This window comes from Mangifera indica, chromosome 12 (genome assembly GCF_011075055.1).
Source record: "Mangifera indica cultivar Alphonso chromosome 12, CATAS_Mindica_2.1, whole genome shotgun sequence".
Lineage (NCBI taxonomy): Eukaryota > Viridiplantae > Streptophyta > Magnoliopsida > Sapindales > Anacardiaceae > Mangifera > Mangifera indica.
In genome coordinates, this window is record NC_058148.1 from 9,079,957 (window position 1) to 9,099,396 (window position 19,440).

The window sequence follows — 19,440 nt, forward strand, 5'->3', positions numbered from 1 at the left end:
TCCACGCACCCTTTCAGCAAATGTCGCACCCTTTCAGAAAATGCCGCACTCTTTTAGAAATTGCCGCACCCTTTCAGAAATTGCCACACCCTTTCACGCACTCGCCGTGCTTGCCGCACCCTTTCAGAAGCTGTCGCACCCTTTCAACAATTTCCACACACCTTTCACGATTGGCGCACCCTTTCAATAATTCCCGCACCCTTTCAGAAACTGCCGCAGCCTTTCCGCAATTGCCACACCCTTTCAGAAACTACCGCACCCTTTCAGCAATTCTCGCACCCTTTCAAAAACTGTCGCACCCTTTTCGCAATTGTCACACCCTTTCAGATGCTGCTGTCGCACCGTCCACGCACCCTTTCTGAAATTTCCGCACCCGTTTCCATATTCCCGCACCCACACCTTTTCCACAAGAAAACGCACCGTTTCAAGGAAAACATACCATTTTCGATATATGCATTGTTTTCTATATAAAAAAATCAATTATTTTATAAAAATTAATATATTTTTCAATTTATAAATTTTATTCATTACAGATAATTTTAAAAAAAACTTAACATTTTTTATATATAACAATCAATTATTTTATAAAATATTAATCTATTTTTTAATTTATAAAATTTATTCATTATAGATAATTTAGAGAAAAACGTAATATTTTTTATATATAAAAATAAATTATTTTATAAAATATTAATCTGTTTTTTAATTTATAAATATTACGGTAGTTTAATCTTAATGCTTTTCGTGAAAGGAAAGCAAATAATCGGAGAAATGCTACGGTAAAGTGAGAAATTAAAATAAGGGTATTTTTGGAATGAAAACAACGGTTTGCTTAAAAAGGTAAAATGTAAAAATTGTTGCCGAAAAAGGTTTAAACGGGAATACGATTGCCTATTTTAATTAATATCCCATGATAGAATGCATATATGAAAAATTAGTTTTTCTAAGTCTTTAGTAAAAGATAGAAGAACAATTCCTTATGTGCTCACCACACGATTGTTTGATTACAATTATCAATCGATGTTATATTATATGAGTAATATATGTGATTAGATATTACTTTATATTTAATTCAATTATCTAATCAAATTGTGATATATTATTTATGTATCTAAATTATATACCAAAATATATGCATATAATTATTATTTTGTGCCTCCAACAAACGAGAACATTCTTGTAATTCGCTGTTTAAAGGGTTCATATGTCTTTAACTAAGAGTGGAAGGGCATTTAAGTAAAACCAGAGGCTAGATATTATTAACTAACCTTATTAGAGAGTGACTAACCCCCGGGATAAAAGTAGTGCACTTCATTCTTTTGTTTTTATGCATTTTTCTCTCTAAATGCTTTGTGTATTCTCTGATAAGGCTTCCTAGGGTTTTCTGGTTTGCTCCGATTACGTTGATTCTGAGTTTCCTATTCTGATAAGAAGGTCATATCTTTCTTTACTCTTCTCTATTTCGGTTATTATTGTATCTTTGTATTGTTAATATTAAAAACTCTTATTATATTGTTATAACTAAACTGATATTAGTGAATTAGACCAGAGAAAACACCTCTACTTTGATGTAGAATTTTGATTACAAAATCTGAACCAAATATTCATTTATGTTGCTTATTTCTTTTTTAACTTTGTTGAAATCGACAAATCTTAGGCAAACAACAATAGTTTTGTTGTATATTACATATACATGGCTCTTGCAGCAGTTCTTGTGTGTTCCCGATATGGGATTCTGATCTTTTAAACTCTTTGACTCCTCTCACACTGCAAGCACTCTATCATCACTCAGGCTCTAACCATTCACCACTGGCTATAATAAACAAAATTATTTGTCACGATTCAAGAATCACATCACCATATATACCATTCCCTTGATGAATACAAGAGACTCTGTAATAGCAATCCAGCTATATATAATGCTTAATTTACTGAGCTATGGAACTAAGTTATTTTCCTTCTTCTTATGACTGCATATTTTAAAATGGAGCTAAACTGTATACATGGGTTGGTCAAATCAATTGCAGTGTTTGCATTAAAAAGATTTGAAGATGAATGGTTAGTTAGGTTTGCCATGGGCCTCAAGGTTTAAATATAATCAACACTTCACAGCTACAAATATATAATTTGAAGTGACAACGCAGCCGTGCAAGGCAACCCAGCTTGATTTTTATAGGCTGGGTCAACAAATTAACAGTAATGATAAACATGTAATTCGTTGGCTGTTGTCAATATACATGAATATTAATTGAGGCACCAAGAAATGATCAATGCAATCGGCTCAAGTAGGTAGTAACTAGCTAAAGTCTTGCGTAAATAAGGCAAATATTTAGTGTTGTCTATAATATATGTCCCTATTCAAATGTGATAAAATTATGAGTATATATTTTTTGATACACGGATGATGTATCATCATATAATTGAATGATTTTTAATGAAAAATTAAATAATATTCAATCACATGATGTCACATAATCTATATACGTAAATTATATATAAAAATATATATACACATTGCATTACCCCATAGGATGTGCGCCAAAGCTTATATAATGATAATTATAGAAGTTTTCCATATTTGATTAGTGACTCCAAAGATGGGTTTATATAATCAATGTATAGACAATGGGTGTTGTTATATATATATATAATCTGAATATTATTTTATTATTAATTTAAAATTATATAATTAACATTTATATTATGGACAAGGTTATCATTTTAATTAGAAAGAAAGTTGATTTAGTAAATAACAGTAAAGTCCAATAGTTCGCACTAATAAAATTGAAGGATGGGAAAATTGTTTTTTCAAACTTAAAACGGAAATACATTAGTTTATCACATTAATGCTTAAGAGTGAGTGTGTGTGATTATTGAGTTTATAGATGTTATATTTATAATTGGAGGTACTCCAACTATAGGGTATACACAATGTTGTTGTAAAGACGATGAAACTAATGACCCTAACCTAAAATATGAGTGTACGATCCTTAAAATGGTATATTAGAAATACCGTACAGAAAAAATTGAAAATTTTAGTCTGTGACAATTAATCTCGGAGCCAAACCATTGCTAAATATCATTTGGTTTTATGTAGTAGTGGGTAATTTAAAAGTTGTGATATAAATGCATAGCAATTTGTAGATATATAAGATAAAGTATTATAAAATTAATAATATTATGTGTATAATTTTGTATTTAAATTATGATATATTATCATATAATTGAATATAATTTTATCTTTAATTTTAATTATTTAATCATATGATAATACGTTATTACATAAAATTAACATATAATTGTGCTTTTACACAAACTTGATGGTGGGTATACAATTTATTGATGATAAACATCTTTTATTTTTCAGCTTTACGCTTTTTAAATGTTAATTTCCACGAAGATACATCAGAAAATTAACTTTATTGTAGCACCAAATGCAAATTCAGAGCGTACATGAAATCATACGTTCTAACACAAACCTGAAACAAAACTAAAACCCACCAGTTTTCCATATATGGCATCTAATTATGAAACCTAATGAAGCTCATATACTCGTTGTTGACCCAACTGTACTTCTCCGTGAAAGGGTTGACGAGCGATTTCGGAGGATAGCGGTCGATGCAATCTTCCCACACGTTCGTATCTTCCAAGTTCTTCATGACTTCCTACACACAGTTGTTGCATTTGAAACCAGAGCCAACGCTCACCATCAGGATTTTATCACCTTTCTTCAACCTCTTTTTAGCCTCCATGTACCCCAAAACATACCATAACCCACCGGCCGATGTGTTTCCGAATCGGTGAAGCGCCATTCTTGACGGCTCCAAATCATATTCATTGATCCCTAAACTCTTTCCAAATCCGTCAATAACAGCTCTTCCTCCAGGGTGTAAACAGAAGTGATCAATTCCCGTTTTCAGATTCAAACTAAATCCATTAGTAACGCCTTTGGTTGTTAATCCACCCCGAGTGAGAATTACATGTCGAAGTAGCTCTCTCAGGGGGAGAATTTTAGGTACTAGAACCTGGAGGTTCATGGTAAAAGCTTGAACAGCAGCTTTTGGTATGCTTCTTTTGAGAAGGAAACCTCTGTAGCCGAGTTCGTCTTCTTTTTGAGAGCAGCAAGCGTATGCTTCATCGTTTGCGCCAATATGAATCCTCACTGAATGGTTTAACTTCAAGATGGCTTTGTGCCTTAACGCTCTATTGTTTGTCAAAAGCATGGAGCACCCACCTGAGCGGAACAGACAGTTGGCGAGCATCATGGATTTTTCCTTGCCGCAATACCAATTTGGGGCAAGAGATTCTGAGCTAACAACAATTGCGAGTGAATTCTTATATGACTTGAATAATTGATGAACAAGATCGACCGCCACAATACTTGCACTACAGCCCATGCCTGATAAATTAAACACCTTGAGATCATCCCGCATCTTGTAACGATTCACTGCACGGGCTGAGAGAGAGGGAACGGCCGGGAGGAGTGAGACATTGACTACAAGTATGTCAATATCAGATGGAGAAACTCCAGTCTTGGCGAAGAGGCGGTCAAGAGTGTTAAAGATCATATCGTCCATCTCTGAAATGGCATCGATTAAAGAAGGAGATTCTTCTCTTCCCTCAATGACATTTTTAGGGCCATAAGTGTCCTCTCCGAGGCCTGATTTGACCATGGTTTGTAAGAGAAATCTGAATTCTTCCAAGCCCAAATTCTTGTTTCTGAACACAACTTTTGCGCTCGTTCCAGTGCCTAGCTTGGTCTCATCGGCAGCTTTGTAACATTCATAGGCGAGCATATAGCAACATTGGTTTCTCTTTCGAGAAACCAACTTACAGAGGTGGAACATTAGGTAAATTAGAGGCAACACATAAATTAAAATCTCCAGTGCAGTAAGAGAGATTCGGGGTATTGAATTTTTACTAGAATTAGAAAAGATAATAATCCCTTGGACGTTGCTTGTCTATCCATTTATAGTATTACTGAGGCTGAATGCAACGTCCCACCGAAATTTGCCGAAATGAAATTACCCTTTAAGTTTGAAATCTCCATTTTCCATCCAACATCCATTTGGATAAATAATTTATAATAAAAGTAAACAGTTTTTTATTAACATGAAATGAATGGTAGATTAATTAATAAACTTTTCAAAGTAAAAAACAACTGAAAATTTATCATTTTATGAAAATCGGTGGAAAATAACATTCAATCTAATTATTTATGACAACCATGCAATTTGTCCTTCTCAATTATGGGACCGATGTGCTTCTCGCTCAAAGTTTATCTGCTTTTAACTACTCTTTCATCCAACAATTACCTTCTCAACTACTTGTGTATATTCAAGCACATTTCTAGATTTCTAATATAAGGTTTCCATAGTTTCAAATTCATCCATGTACAGTGCAGGAAATACTTTCTCCAAAGCTAATTAAAACAATAAGAAAATACTCCACAAGCACTACAGAGTACAGTCTGACGCCGCCAAGTGACATTTATTGGAGCTACCTGCCTACCCATAGAATAGAAAATCTATTGAAACTGGTTTTTAATTTTCTCGTTTTGTTGGATAAGTTAAGTTGTGAACGGAACGAAAAAGTTTAGGCCTTCAGAGTAAGTAGTCAATTGTAATTAAAGAGCGGATGCCAAAGCAATGTTTTCGGACCTAGATTGAACTTAATATGATCAATGGTTAGGTTTGAGTCAATCCTACTTTGATAGGTTTAATTAGAGGTTAGATTTGAATAAATATTAGAACATTATTCAATTAGATATAAAAATTGATCCAGTTGTATGTGATGTTTCGCCATTTTGAAAATTTTATCACACACTAAATGGAAATCAAGCATAAGATAGTTGGTCATGAAGAGTTCAATATGATTTGCATCAGAACCAGTTATAATAATATCATTTACATAGACTAAAACATAAATGGTTAAATGTAGATTTAGAATTAAAACAAAAAAATTGTTTTAACTTTTGATAACATGAACAAAAAGCTTGTTTGAGACCATAGAGTGTTTTCTTTAACCTGCAAACATGATAAGGACATTGTTGATCAACAGAGTCTGGTGGTTGGGTCTACCCATGTGCACATAAACCTGAAGTAATTTAACTGTTTAAGTGGGTATGATTAATCAGCTTGGCTCTTAATGGCACTCTGGTCTCTCCTTGTTTCAGTGGAAATATTGTCTTCTGGAATCTGGGACTGGGGTACTTACTGATGCATTTTAGGACCAGAAAGTATGGTAACTGTAATGCCAATAATATCATCTGGGATGCATTCTCATTGCATGAAAAACTCAAGATCTCTTACCATACACCATCATTTGCAGGGAGTCTTACTCTTGCTGCGGTTACTGTGAAGTTCTCGTCTGGTTTCATTCTACCATTTATCTGTTTCAGAAAGAAATCAACAGTGTCATCTGCATATCAGGATGATTATGATTCATGACTTCTGGTGGTATATACCAAAATATGGGGTTGAACCCTTGTCTTGGTACTGCTTATGGGTAAATTTGAAAGAATAGTCTTTTCAACCGGCGCTTGAATTGTTTAACATGCCGCCACTGGATGTATTTTTAGGCAGCAGACAAGCCAGCAACGTTTCTGAATGGAGTGCAAGCAAACATGCCTATCGACCAGTGTGGGGGTTGAATCTGTGCTCCACCCAAGTGAATATTATCGACATGGACAATCGAAGCATCCTCAGATTCTTTCTAAGGAAGTTCTCAAAATTGTACTGGTTGGTAATCTATTGCTCCACCAGCAGATCTGATGGTAGCCACATAGCTTTTCATATTATCTCTTATGGTGCCATTTACTTTCATACCTGCATGTTTTGATTTCCTTCGGGAAAAAAAAAAAAATCCTTCAATCACGTGAAGTTTTGATTGCAATATAATGAATTTAAAAAAGTAAAATTATCCTTTTATTCTTAATATTTTACATTTCAAAATTATTTGATAATTTTAAATTATTATTTTTTTTAAATATTCAAATTATATATGATGTTTCATATTTCCATTCTTTTCAACCTCGCCCTTCTTCCTCTCTGTATATAAATACTAATGTCTATGTTATATAATTGTACATTAAAGGTAATCTATAATTATGCTTCTAACAAATTGAATAGAATGTAATAAAGTTTTTAAGAGTTAAATTGTTATGTTTAAAATATTTGGGTGTGATATTGTTATTATTTTATTTTTAAAATTAATGAATAATAAAATTATTATTTTATTCTTATATTATTATTATTTTAAATAAAATTTGAGTTTAAGTGAAAAAAATATTACTTACATCAATTAAGGATGAAAATGTGTTTTTTGAGTCAATCTTACATGAGAAAATTTTATTTACTCATTACAGTTACCAACACTAACCAATCAAAAAATAATTCAAATATTTGATAGGCCAAAAGACTTATTTTCACCAAAGGTTTTGTTTATTGTCAAACTCTTTTTTGTTAAATTTTAAAAATTTAAATATTCATTTATTGACTGTTAAAATTAAGAAAATTTATTAGTTTTAAAAGGTATAATATCATTTAACCAGAAATATTAAAAAAAATTAAATTTTATTTCATTTGTCCCTTTTTGTTTTAAAAACTAACAATTTTTCTTCGGTTTAAGTTTTGAACATTTAATTTTTTTTTTTATAGGGTTTCATTTATTTCCCCTTATTCGGTGACTGAAATCCAGCCAATGGCCCTTCATCTTTCTCCATCAACGCTCCCTCTCTCCGTTGCTCTCTCATTTCAAACAAAGAGGTCTTCATTGCCCATCTTCGATTTGTCTTCGAGCCAACGATAAACAAATCGGCTTTTCATTGTGTGCCAATGTGAAATCCTATGGGCTATTGAGTAAAGGGTTTTTGGCCAATTCATCTCATATGTTTAGTTGAGGCAAATGAAGATAGATGAAGAGTAAATCTGTCTTCAAAGATCTTTTCGTTTGAAATGAAAGAGCAACAGAGAAAGAGAGAGACTTCTAGAGAAGATGGAGAGAGAGCACCGACAAAAAAAGTTGAAGGATTGTTTACCAGATTTCGGTCACCAAAAAAACAAGAAAAGGAATGAAACTCTTGGGAGAAAATGTTAAGTTTTCAAAATTTAGGTTGAGAGAAAATTATTAACTTTTAAAATTAAAATTAAAAAATAAGATAAAATTTAATTTCTTTAATATTATTAATTAAATAATAATTATATTTTTAATATTAATAAATTTTATTAATTTTAATAATTAATAGATGAATATTTGATCTTTTAAGAAAATTTACTTGGCGAAAATTTGACAATAAGAAACCTTGAGTGGGATAATTTTCTGATCTCGTTATCTATTACTTAACCATACGACGGTATAACCGACCATCATTATCGACAACTATAATCCGTCGTTGATCACTGATCGTAATAGTGATCATGGAGGTGCATCCAAATCAGAAGGTCAAAAACTCGTCGATCCGTCAACGACATGCACTTGCCATTGCATCGAAGCAGCCAGCTACAACTTCGTACATTGTCGATTCAACATCCATTTCTCAAAGGTCATTTCCTTCTGTACTGAATTTTCCATCAATCTCAAAAGAATTCTCTCAATTCTTTGTTCATCTAGCGAGAAAGTTAGGAAAAAATTATATTTATGTATGTTGTGTTTTAGTTTTCGGATGATTAATTAATTTGTTAGTAATTTACTGATCTTTCTGTTTGGTTCACGGAAATTTTCTGAGCTCTTTGTTTGTTTCGCGAGAAAACTAGGAATAAAAAGTAAAGAAATCTTGCATCTTGTGCTTTATTTCATTGCAATAACTGAAACTCGGAAAATGCTTGGTGAGATGCCTACGAAAAACTTACCCTTTGCTTCTACTTCTTCTTGCTGGGGCATTTCAAACTCTAAGAGCTTGAATTCACGAACAGCTGCCTTTTTACTTTTGAACGCCGCGTTTGATTTGATTCTTAGAAACCTAGTGTGAGTGACTGAACGTCACTGTGTGTGGCGACTAAGGGAAATTAAGGTCAATCATTCTCAACCTATTACTCTAAACCAAAGTTTCAGTTTGATTATAACATCAATTCTAAGACTAGAAGAGTACGAGTGCAAAGTATTTTATTCCTGCACGATTGTTTTCTTGTACATATTTTTAATCAGATGAAAATACTGAAAGCAACATTTTAGAAGAAACAGCTGAATTATAACAGTAATTATATTGGGCATTGAAACGTTTGCAGCTTGTAATCATGTACATGTTCTGTATCTTTATCGGAGTATGCATCCAGGGGATTTGCTGCATGATGAAGATGATGAAAAATCAACTAAGATGGGAGCACCATGGAACATATCTGATAGATAATTTCCCAAATCATCAGGTTCAAATCTTGCCAGCACTTTCAAGTTTCTATTCCCATTCAACATCACCACATATGTGTCAAAGAATTCTCTGTATTCTGGTACAAGTTTTTCTGCTATTGAAACCCTTAATTCATCTCTTAACTTCCCATCTGGTACAATCCATGATGTTTGTTTCATATATGCTTCTTCAAAAGCTGCATTGAACCGCTGAAAACATTCCATCGCTGCTTCAGGTGTTATTGCTGAGGAACTTTTCTCTGGCAAAGAGGAGAAGACCTTGGTCCAAGCAATGGTTTCGTAGTTTAAAACATATTGTTTAAGCTTCTTAGTGTGCACACTCAGCCAACCATCACCGAGAAGGTCCTTCAGTTGAGATGTCTTAACTTTTTCAATGATGAAGCTGAGATTGTTGGCTAGGAAGAGATATGACAAAGCCACATCCTTTCTGTGTGTCTCAGCTTTGCAGTCAAGCTTGCATAAAAGAACGAGTATTAGCCAGGCTAGGTGAAAGGATGCTGGTGATGCTGAACCCCCAATGCAAGTTTCTGTAACTGTTGAATTTCTTGGAGGATATTCAGCGACAATTTCAGAAAGAATTCTACTGTAATCTCCAAGTGAACATATGAAACTCATTGCTGATTCAGTAAGTGGGTAAATTCCACCACCAATAGCTGGAGTCTTTGATGAGTCCTTTTGAATTCTTGATTCAAAGTCAGATAAAATTGTTCGAATTGAGTCACCAAGCTTCTGTTTCGATGAAAGAGCTTGCAATTTTATAGCCGAGGTGGAATCAGAGTTGAATATCATTTCTATTTCTGGCCAGAGATCGGTGAGTGCTTCATGAAGTTCCAATTGCCTGAAAATTTTTTCTTGTGATTTCTTGCTTTTTGCAATGATTTCTGGAAATCTAAATAGATTCATAGCTCCCTCTTCCATTATATGACAGAAGCAAGACTCTTTGATCATATCAGATGCTGAAAACACGCAATGGCAGAGGGCTTTTTCTCCACTGAAGAGTGTTTTCACTACAATCTTCACTGCACTCAGCCAGTTCTTCATCATTTGTTCAAGCTCTTCCCAATTCAATTTCTGAATTCGAGAAGCCTTGAACTTTTCAATTCCAAGTTGATACAATCTTTCATCTACAACTGATTTCCTGCTCAGTTTGTATATCTTTATACACTCCTTACCATAACCAGAACTGATCATACAATCAGCTATTGCCTTGAGGTCAGACATGGCAAACTGTGAGGCACTTTCCACCTCAGTTGTCTCACTGGCTCGCTTTAACTTATTCTTATCCTCAGATGCTTCCTCCTCCTCATCAGAATTTCTCAACTCGTTAGAGGATTGACCTGCAACTGATCCGGGATCAAGTTGATCACAGTGTTTGGACAATATCCAATAAAACTCATATGCAACCCTTTTCATGGCGATTTGCATGAGGGTTTGAGCAAGAGCAAGCTTATCAGAAGGTGAATTTTCAGAAACTAAGAAGTGCATGGCTCGACACAAGTCTTTGACACTTTTCAGGAGCTCTTGACCCTCTTTTCTCATATGATTAAAAAGAGAGAGATCTTTGGTGTATGAGAAAGAGTTTAGCTCCCATCTGGTAATGATTGGTTCTGCACTTTCTATTTTCGCCTCCATCATTGATTTAGAGAATGTGTGTATAGGGTAAGACGGAGTATGAGTATAAGAACTGGGAAATGAAGAAATAGAAGAGAGGGGGTTAGAAGATGAGGAGGGAGTTGGCATTTCTGGATCACTCTGTTGAAGTTATTTTCTGAGAATGAGTTTTGCTGGAGGATATATAGAGGCAAGAGAGCTGCAAAGTTTCCAATTGAGGGAAGTGGATTTGCTTATTTTCTTATTTTGATTTTCAGGCCAAAATTTTGGGAGTTTATTTGATTTGGTAGAGCAAAAATAATTGACTAATAAATAGCATTTGACAAAACTTTATATATGTGGTTGTGTGATATTGGAGACTTCAGACAATGAGCGATTCAAAGAATTAAGAACGAAAGTTGCATCATGTTGCTTACGCTTCATTTTCAGTGTTGATTTTGCAATTGGTGCCATTGACTCGTGAGAAAATTTCTTTTGGAAGTAAAGACAGTTTCCCAAACACCGGCATTGAAACGGCAACAGAGCGGACAGGGGATAGGGACTAGACACTTTAATCCCTGTCTTTGTTATTCTTTTTACTTTTATTGGAGAATCCTCTTTTCATTTGGAAAAGACAGATCAAAAATCCGATTTAATAAACCAAATTATTATCTCTACATCAGCCCACCCATCTTAAACTTCGTCTCTTTCCAAGTTTTGCCACACGGGTGACTTGACCCACCAACAACTCGGAGTTGCCTAAGCAATGCTTAGGAAATTTCAGTTGACTATTGGTGTCTTTTTGATCAAACACTTTGAGCCATATTAATTAAGTTTTTCTTCATTCAATTTACTTGAACACCGTTGTTGGCCATTTTATACCCACCCAAAATTAAATTGTTTTTAAAATAGAAAATACTATCAATTTTAGATATTAAATATGAAGAGGAATAATTAAGATTGTGTGAAATATTCAAATTTATAAGATAGAGGAAGTCAAGAATATTTTCGATAAAATTTATATATAAAAAAAGGGATCTAGAAACAAAGACTGACCCAGACCTTCAGTCCGGCGGCCCCAATAGTTTGAATACTGAAAGGAAACTAATAAATGAGTTTTGACTTTATCTAATCACTTAATTTGGTTGGGAATTTATTAGAACTGAAGTTATGTATATATATTTTTAGTATATAATTTAAGTATATAAATAATATATTATTATTTAATTATTTAATTATATAATGATATATTATCGGTATATTTAAATTATATATAAAAAATATATATATATATAATTTTATTGATTTATTATGGCTTGATGGGTAATTTGCAAATGAGAATAACAAGATATAAATTGAATTATCCAAGTCTATCATAAACTAAGTACAGAAAATCTAAGATATTATTATGTAAATTATTTGACTAGTAAAAAAATTAGAATTAAGAGGCAAAATAAGGACAGGGGTTGGTTGAGAAATGGTTAAAATTCACACTAGAAATTATGTGAACACAAGTAGAGCTTTTGTTTGCATTCAACTCATTGAAAATACATGTAATTTCATGATTGGATTAGATTAGATTGGTTAAATTAGAAAATCAAAGTACATGACCAACAACAGCCACGGCCGCTTGAATATTTGAACTTCTAGATTGGAGCATGATTACCAAGCAAAACCAACTCATGAATGATGAATAAAAAAATGGTGAATGTTACGGAGGCCAGATAATGCAATTAATGGAAAAAATTATACCTACTGATTTTATCAAATGAGGAAAAGAAATTTATCATGAGGGTGACCGAGACTTCTTTAAATAAGGCACATAACATCCATATGTAATTTTAAATGATGAATAATGGATTCGAGTCAAGCCGAACCAAACTTGAGCTTAACTCGATTTATATGAAATTGAGTTTGAGTTTGAGTTCGGGCTCGTTGAGCTTATTTCAAATAAGTTTGAGCTCGGTTTGTGTTCAAAAGAGCTGAGCTCGAGCTCGAATTGAGTTTTCAATTAGCTTGTGTTAAAACAATATCATTTTAATAAATATTGATTAAAATGATGTCATATTATATCAAAATTTTTAGCTTGTGAACATGATGAGCTAGACACTCTAAAACTCAAGTTCGAAAATATTAAACTTTAGGCTCGAACTCGTTTGAGTTTAACCGGTTTCGGACTTGTTTGAATTGAACTCGAGCTCAGTTTGATATAACGAAAATATGAGGGTAAGTGATAAGTAAAAGGAGAACGGTTTTGTTTAAGCAAAAAAAAAATAGTGTTATATGTACAAATAATAATATATCATTATATGACTGGATAGTTTTAATTTGAAAATAAAATAATACCTAATTATACGATAACATATTATTACTTATACAAAAAGTTGTCTAACCTGAGCAAAGAATGAGCAGAAACAGTTTTTTTTGGTAGCACACAAATAATAAGCATAAATGATGATATGTTATTATATAATTGAATATTATTTATTTTAAATTTAAAATTATTTAATCACATAATAATACATCATTATTTATGTATAAATTTATACACATAATTTTATTTTATTTTTTTAAATGGGTGAATTAATATTGGTTGACAACGGGTGATTTAATCTACTTGTCTGCTAAGCATTGAAAGATTCTATGAAAGCGAATTCTTTGTAAAATATTTATTCCATTCAACAAGAGTCTAGAGGCCTGCAGAAAAAAGGAGATGAAAGAAACAAATAACCAATTAATATCAGCCTTTCATTTTTCAATTCATCCAAGCCCATTAATTAATAATCAAATTGCATTGTGTTTAATGTATTCTTTTTCAGTAAAACTGTATTGCATTTAATAATAATAAACGGCATAGGAATAAAATCTCTCTTTTAATAAATATTCCATGATAAACTACCACCCTTCCAGTTTACACATGAAACTGATAGACACAAACTAAATTTTGCCAAAAGTAACATTAAGAAGCAACAAATCAAAATTCTTCAAACAAATGAGTCCATGGCTGCATGACGCCAATATGCTATAAAAAAGATCCTAACTTACACCTTAATGGCATACTTCCTCATAGGGAAGTACATCTCCCGCTTCTTCTCCCTCTCTGTCTTCAATGATGCCTGCCAAACAAAACAGAAACCCCATGTAAGCGATAATTACATTAAAAGATATTGAACCAAACTTCAACACATGGACATGAACTATCAAGAAATGCTTCTATTGCCCTTAGTCTATATTGAATGCTACAAGATAACACTTTTGAAACAAGATATTTGGGGATAACTCTCTAAAATTGCAAATTTTGCTTCTCATACTAAAACATTCTTCAAATGAGTAAATTTTATGTTGAATTCTTCAACAAACATAAATAAACAAAAGAGGGAAGAGCATAACATACTACACATCACCCAATATGTTATTTTCCAAAAACATATTAACAAGGGAATCCTAGAGTCAAACCAATTTATTTTGTGTTTCCATCCCCATAAATGCATTGATAGCAAAACTGCTAAATTTGTATATGATACAGTTGCAAGTCATTTCCCCGTCCAGAAAAATTAAATAAATAGAACAATTTATTTTGTGTTTAGGGTCAAACCAATTTATTTTGTGTTTCCATCCCCATAAATGCATTGACAGCAAAAGTGTTAAATTTGTATGTTATATAGTTGCAAGTCATTTGTCCAACCAGAAAAATTAAATAAATACAACAATCATTGACCGGCAACCATGGTTGTCAAAGGCGAAAAACACCAAAAGACAATGAGGGATCCTATTTACCTAAGGGAAAAAGGTGAAGCAAAGACGTTTTTTTAACAAAAGCAATTAAAATTTTCCATTAATTTTTATTTTATTTCCATTAAATTTAAATTATTTGATACTACATCAACAATAAAAAATTGACTAACAATTACACTAACAATCTCAGATTTGACAACAATTAGTTATCATACTTAAACTTCTCTGACGACCATCTGTAAGGGATCAATGAACCTATCCGACAATCTTAAATATCTCCAACAACCTCTTTGGCAACTTTAGAACTCAGCGACAACCTCTTGGCAACCTTAAAACTCATTGTTGACATTTTGACAACCTTAGAACTCATTGTTGACCTCTCGATGACTTTAGAATTTGTTCGTAATCTCTTTGACAATCTTGAACCTCACTGAAGACCTTAAAAATTGTCAATAACCCTCATATCAGACTAAAAATTGCCCAAAACCTGCCTAAAAGTCTGAAATTGTGCCAAAAACTGTCTAATATTTATTGATAACCCTACAATCTAGTTGTGGATAACCCAGATGATAATAAAGCGAGCTTTTTCAATGCCTAAAGCTTCTCCCAAGGTGCCAAAAAAGCACTAAAACCAATCGTCTTTGAACCACTTGTTGTCTTGAGCATACTCAAGGCGTTGTGGCCATCGCCTTGAGTAATGCATCACTTAAGCGTGCCTAAGGCACGGCTTTGACAACTATGTTGGCAACGACACAAACAAAACAGATGAGACTTTGGTAACAAGAAAATTGAAAACCATGGCATTAAAGCATATCATCTCTAAAACAGAGAACCACAAAAGATCATTTAATAACCGTGCTATTTCAGCACTGCCTCCAATGAATTAAATTATAAATCAGAATCTAACCAGGGAACCTAATACATTTGACAAAAGCTTGAACAATACAACAAAAAATAAAGGCTAAAAATACCTGATGCTTTGTGAGCCTTCTTCTGATAGCTCTGGTCTTCTTGGGACGCAGATCAAGAGGCAAAAGCTTCTTCTTCTTGTAAGCCTCCCTCAATGCAGCCTTCTGCTTCTGTGAAATAACTGTCAAAACCTGTGCAATAGACAACCTCACCACCTTGCTGCATCCAGAGAATAATCAAATCCAATCATGCACAACCACAAACAACGAAAATGTGTGATTATATAAATCAACAACAGATTACTTCTATCAATCTATAACTTTCACAACTACTTTTCTGTTGCTTTCAAAATAAATGATAAAACATTAAAAACGATACCGAAACACACTTCATTAATCCATGATACAAAAGCCATGCAAAATGACTAATTTGACAACGGACAAAGAGGCAACGTCAACTGCTCACATATTTACAAGCACAAACACTGCATCACGGTTTTTAGCATAAATATACATTAAACATATCATTTCCATGGGACAACCATTTTAGAAACATATATTTATTACTTTCTGTTCTCATAACAGATTCAATGTTAATTATTTATTCATTTTGTCAAATATATATTCAAAAAATTTCACTTCATGATTCTAACAACAAAAATGTGTGACAAAAAACAAACTTAAATTATATACATCAACAACAGATTACTTCTATCAATATATAACTTTCACAACTACTTTTCTCCTCCTTTCAAAATAAATGACAAAACATTAAAAATGATACCCAAACACACACTTCATTAATCCATGATACAAAAGAAAATGACTAATTTGACAATGGACACAGAGGCAACGTCAACTGCTCACATATTTACAAGCACAAACACCGCATCGCAGTTTCTAGTATAAATATCCATTAAACATAACATTTCAATGGGACAACCATTTTAGAAACATACATTTATTACTTTCTGTTCGCATAACAGATTCAATGTTAATTATTTATTCATTTTGTCAAATATATATTAAAAAATTTTCACTTCTTGATTCTACCAGCCCAAATACACCCTCAAGACAACAACAGAACACTGCCCATATCTGAAAACAACACTATAAACAGCTTAATCAAAAAATAGAAAAATGTATTGAAGTTTCAGTGAGAAAGGAAAGAAAAAATTACATCTTGGAGAGTTTGTTAGGAGCACCGCCGGTGACCTTAGCAACGCGAAGGAGGGCGAGTTCGGCCTTGAGATCTTTCAACTGGGTCAAGAGGTCTGCCTTCGATTTCTGCCTAAGCTCATGCACTTTGATACGAGCTGCATTCATTTTTTTTTCACAAAAACCAAAAAAAGATGTTCTCAGAAATGCATAAAACAATAAAACGATTGATTCATCAAAAGGGTTCGAGTTTAAGGATTACCCATTGCTTTGTTCTAAGTGTACGTGCAGCAGCGGCTCTCTCTTGCTCTGATCAAAGTGTGCGAATATGAAGCCCTAAGTTTGAGCGAGATGTTTAGGTTAATATATAAACCGGGCCAAATTGTGGGCCGGGCTTGGGTGAATTTAGGTTTTTATTTTATCGGGTTATGAACTATGGAAAATAGCCCACTTAAAATTTCTTTAATGGGTTATGGGCTAATTCAACATTTGGGCTTTGATTTTTGGCCCATGAGTTAGATGTTGATGATCTGTTGACAAATTTCTGAAAAATATTATTTTTCATCATGGAAATTATTTCAAATTGAATTTATGATAATTTTTTTTAATAATTTAATAATATAAAAATTACCACTTACCTTGTAATGGATCAATTTGTATTTTAAAAAATAAAGTTAGAAAAATCTTTAAAAATAAATTTTAAGAATAAAAAAAGGTTTGTAATATGATTGAGTTGCCCATATGAGAAAAGGAATAAAATAATAAAAATATGGGAAATATTTTTACCGTTGATGATAATTTATGTATATAATTTCCTCCCATGACTTATTACTTTATAATCTTTGTCTCCACTAATATATATCATTATTTTAATTACAATAATGCTACGTGCATAGAAATTATGCATAGAATTTATTAGGACTGGACTCTAACTGAGCCAGCTTGAGCTCAACTCGATCGAGCCCAAAATGAGCCGAGCTCAAGCTACTCATCATATTTGTTAATTAACATTTTTAATACAAACGATATCGTTTTGATTAATATATATTAAAACGATATCATTTTGATAACAGAAAACAAACCGAGCCAAATTCGAGCCGACTTTAGTCAAGGTCAAACTCAAACCAACTATATATAAACCGAGATGAGCTCAAGCTCGATTCAAATCTAACCTTAAAATTTATTCACAAACTGATATGACAAATATCATGTGTCAAAACTGTCATATCAGTGCCATTAAAATAAAATATTTTATCTCCACAATTTGATTTCTACAAAATAAGGTAAATTGATGTGACAGTTTTGACACATAGTATTTATCATATCACTACTATATCAGTTTGTGTATAAATTCTGTGCACAATTTTTATGCATGTCGCATTATTGTTTTAATTATGAGGTTAAAGAGATAAATATTTTATTTATTAGTGATTAATCTAAGGCATTAAAAGTGTCAATCTCCACTTAGTTACAAGTCACAATTACATTTATATTGAAAGAAATGTCTTCAATTTCAAATCGACAAAGTGTTTGAAGTGAAACCTCCCTTGAGAAACCTCCTCTAAGATTTGACAAAGTTACTGTAGCTCCCTCTTCACCATTGACTTTAACAATCAAAACCAGCATAATTAATTGTTTGACACATTCACCCCTATTAAAAATGAAATTTTATAAGGTTCAATTTGTAAGCATTAAATATTTTTGTTGAAGGCTTCAACTTTGATCGACAATTTGGACTGCTTGTTAATGAGTCTCTATTAATTAACCCACAATTGTATTCCTTGTCTCCTCCACTTGAACCTAGTTGAAACATTCAAATATTAGCCTTGGGATGTAATTTTGGTTAGATTTGGGTACCACTTCTTGCCATTCAGTCATTTATGAGTAATTCTTAAGGGACTCTTTTGGTATTTTTGAAAAGCCAAAAGACTTGTTTCCACCCAAGGTTTAGTTAAAACCCAACTCTCGCTCATTAACTTTCAAAAATCTAAATATATATCATTATATAAAAATGTACTATTAGGGTTAAGGATAAAAATATTATTTAGTTAAAAATTTAAAAATTTATTGCATTTTTCCTTTTTTGTTTGAAAATATAATATTTTTTTTTATCTAAAGTTTTAAAAGTGATCATTTCTTCTATAAAGCATAAGATGAAAATAAATCTTAAATAAAAACGATTATTTGTTTCGTCTTTGTCTTATATGAAGACGATCATTTTCATCAAAGATAGCTAGGATTTAGGGTTTCATCATTTATGATAATAGTTTCAAAATCTTAGGGTAGAAAATAGTTATTTTTCAAAATTTAGATGGAAAAAAATTACTAATTTTTTAAATTAAAGAGGAAAACATAATAAATTTTTAATTTTTTTATATTTTTAACTAAATAATATTTTTATCTTTAATTATAATCGTAGATTTTAATTTAAAAAATGGGTATTTAAGTTTTTTAAAAATTAATAAATGAAAATTTAAAATTTTACTAGACTTGGGGCGAGAACAGGTCTTTTGGCCTTTTTGAAACCTTGGAGTAGGCCAAATAAGGCCCTAGTAAAATCCCACTCGGGGAAGCACAAATCACAACTTGTACGAGTAAAGAATGTCAAAAAAACCATACTTTAGTCAATTCCTTGAAATGGGTTTCAAAACAATTAGATGGCACAAATATTCATTATGTTAGTTGC

At 32.4% G+C, this 19,440-nt stretch overlaps 3 protein-coding genes across 3 annotated transcripts; all 3 read right to left on the reverse strand.

The window, feature by feature from the left end:
• Nucleotides 1–3,305: 3,305 nt before the first annotated feature.
• Nucleotides 3,306–4,890, reverse strand: LOC123193647 (3-ketoacyl-CoA synthase 19-like). Its single transcript, XM_044606707.1, is given in 1 exon segment — nucleotides 3,306–4,890. A coding segment is annotated over 1 exon segment (1,326 nt). The 5' UTR covers nucleotides 4,848–4,890; the 3' UTR covers nucleotides 3,306–3,521.
• Nucleotides 4,891–9,116: 4,226 nt separating this feature from the next.
• Nucleotides 9,117–11,162, reverse strand: LOC123192396 (exocyst complex component EXO70H1-like). The gene has a single exon (XM_044604932.1). The coding sequence runs from the start codon at nucleotides 11,101–11,103 to the stop codon at nucleotides 9,253–9,255; it is 1,851 nt and encodes a 616-aa protein (XP_044460867.1). The 5' UTR covers nucleotides 11,104–11,162; the 3' UTR covers nucleotides 9,117–9,252.
• A 2,645-nt stretch (nucleotides 11,163–13,807) lies between these two features.
• Nucleotides 13,808–17,153, reverse strand: LOC123193342 (60S ribosomal protein L35). Its single transcript, XM_044606244.1, has 4 exons — nucleotides 17,017–17,153; nucleotides 16,777–16,912; nucleotides 15,660–15,816; nucleotides 13,808–14,069 (listed from the first exon to the last, which is right to left on the reverse strand). Exons 1-4 carry the CDS (start codon nucleotides 17,018–17,020, stop codon nucleotides 13,995–13,997), a joined length of 372 nt encoding a protein of 123 aa, XP_044462179.1. The 5' UTR covers nucleotides 17,021–17,153; the 3' UTR covers nucleotides 13,808–13,994.
• Nucleotides 17,154–19,440: the final 2,287 nt, after the last annotated feature.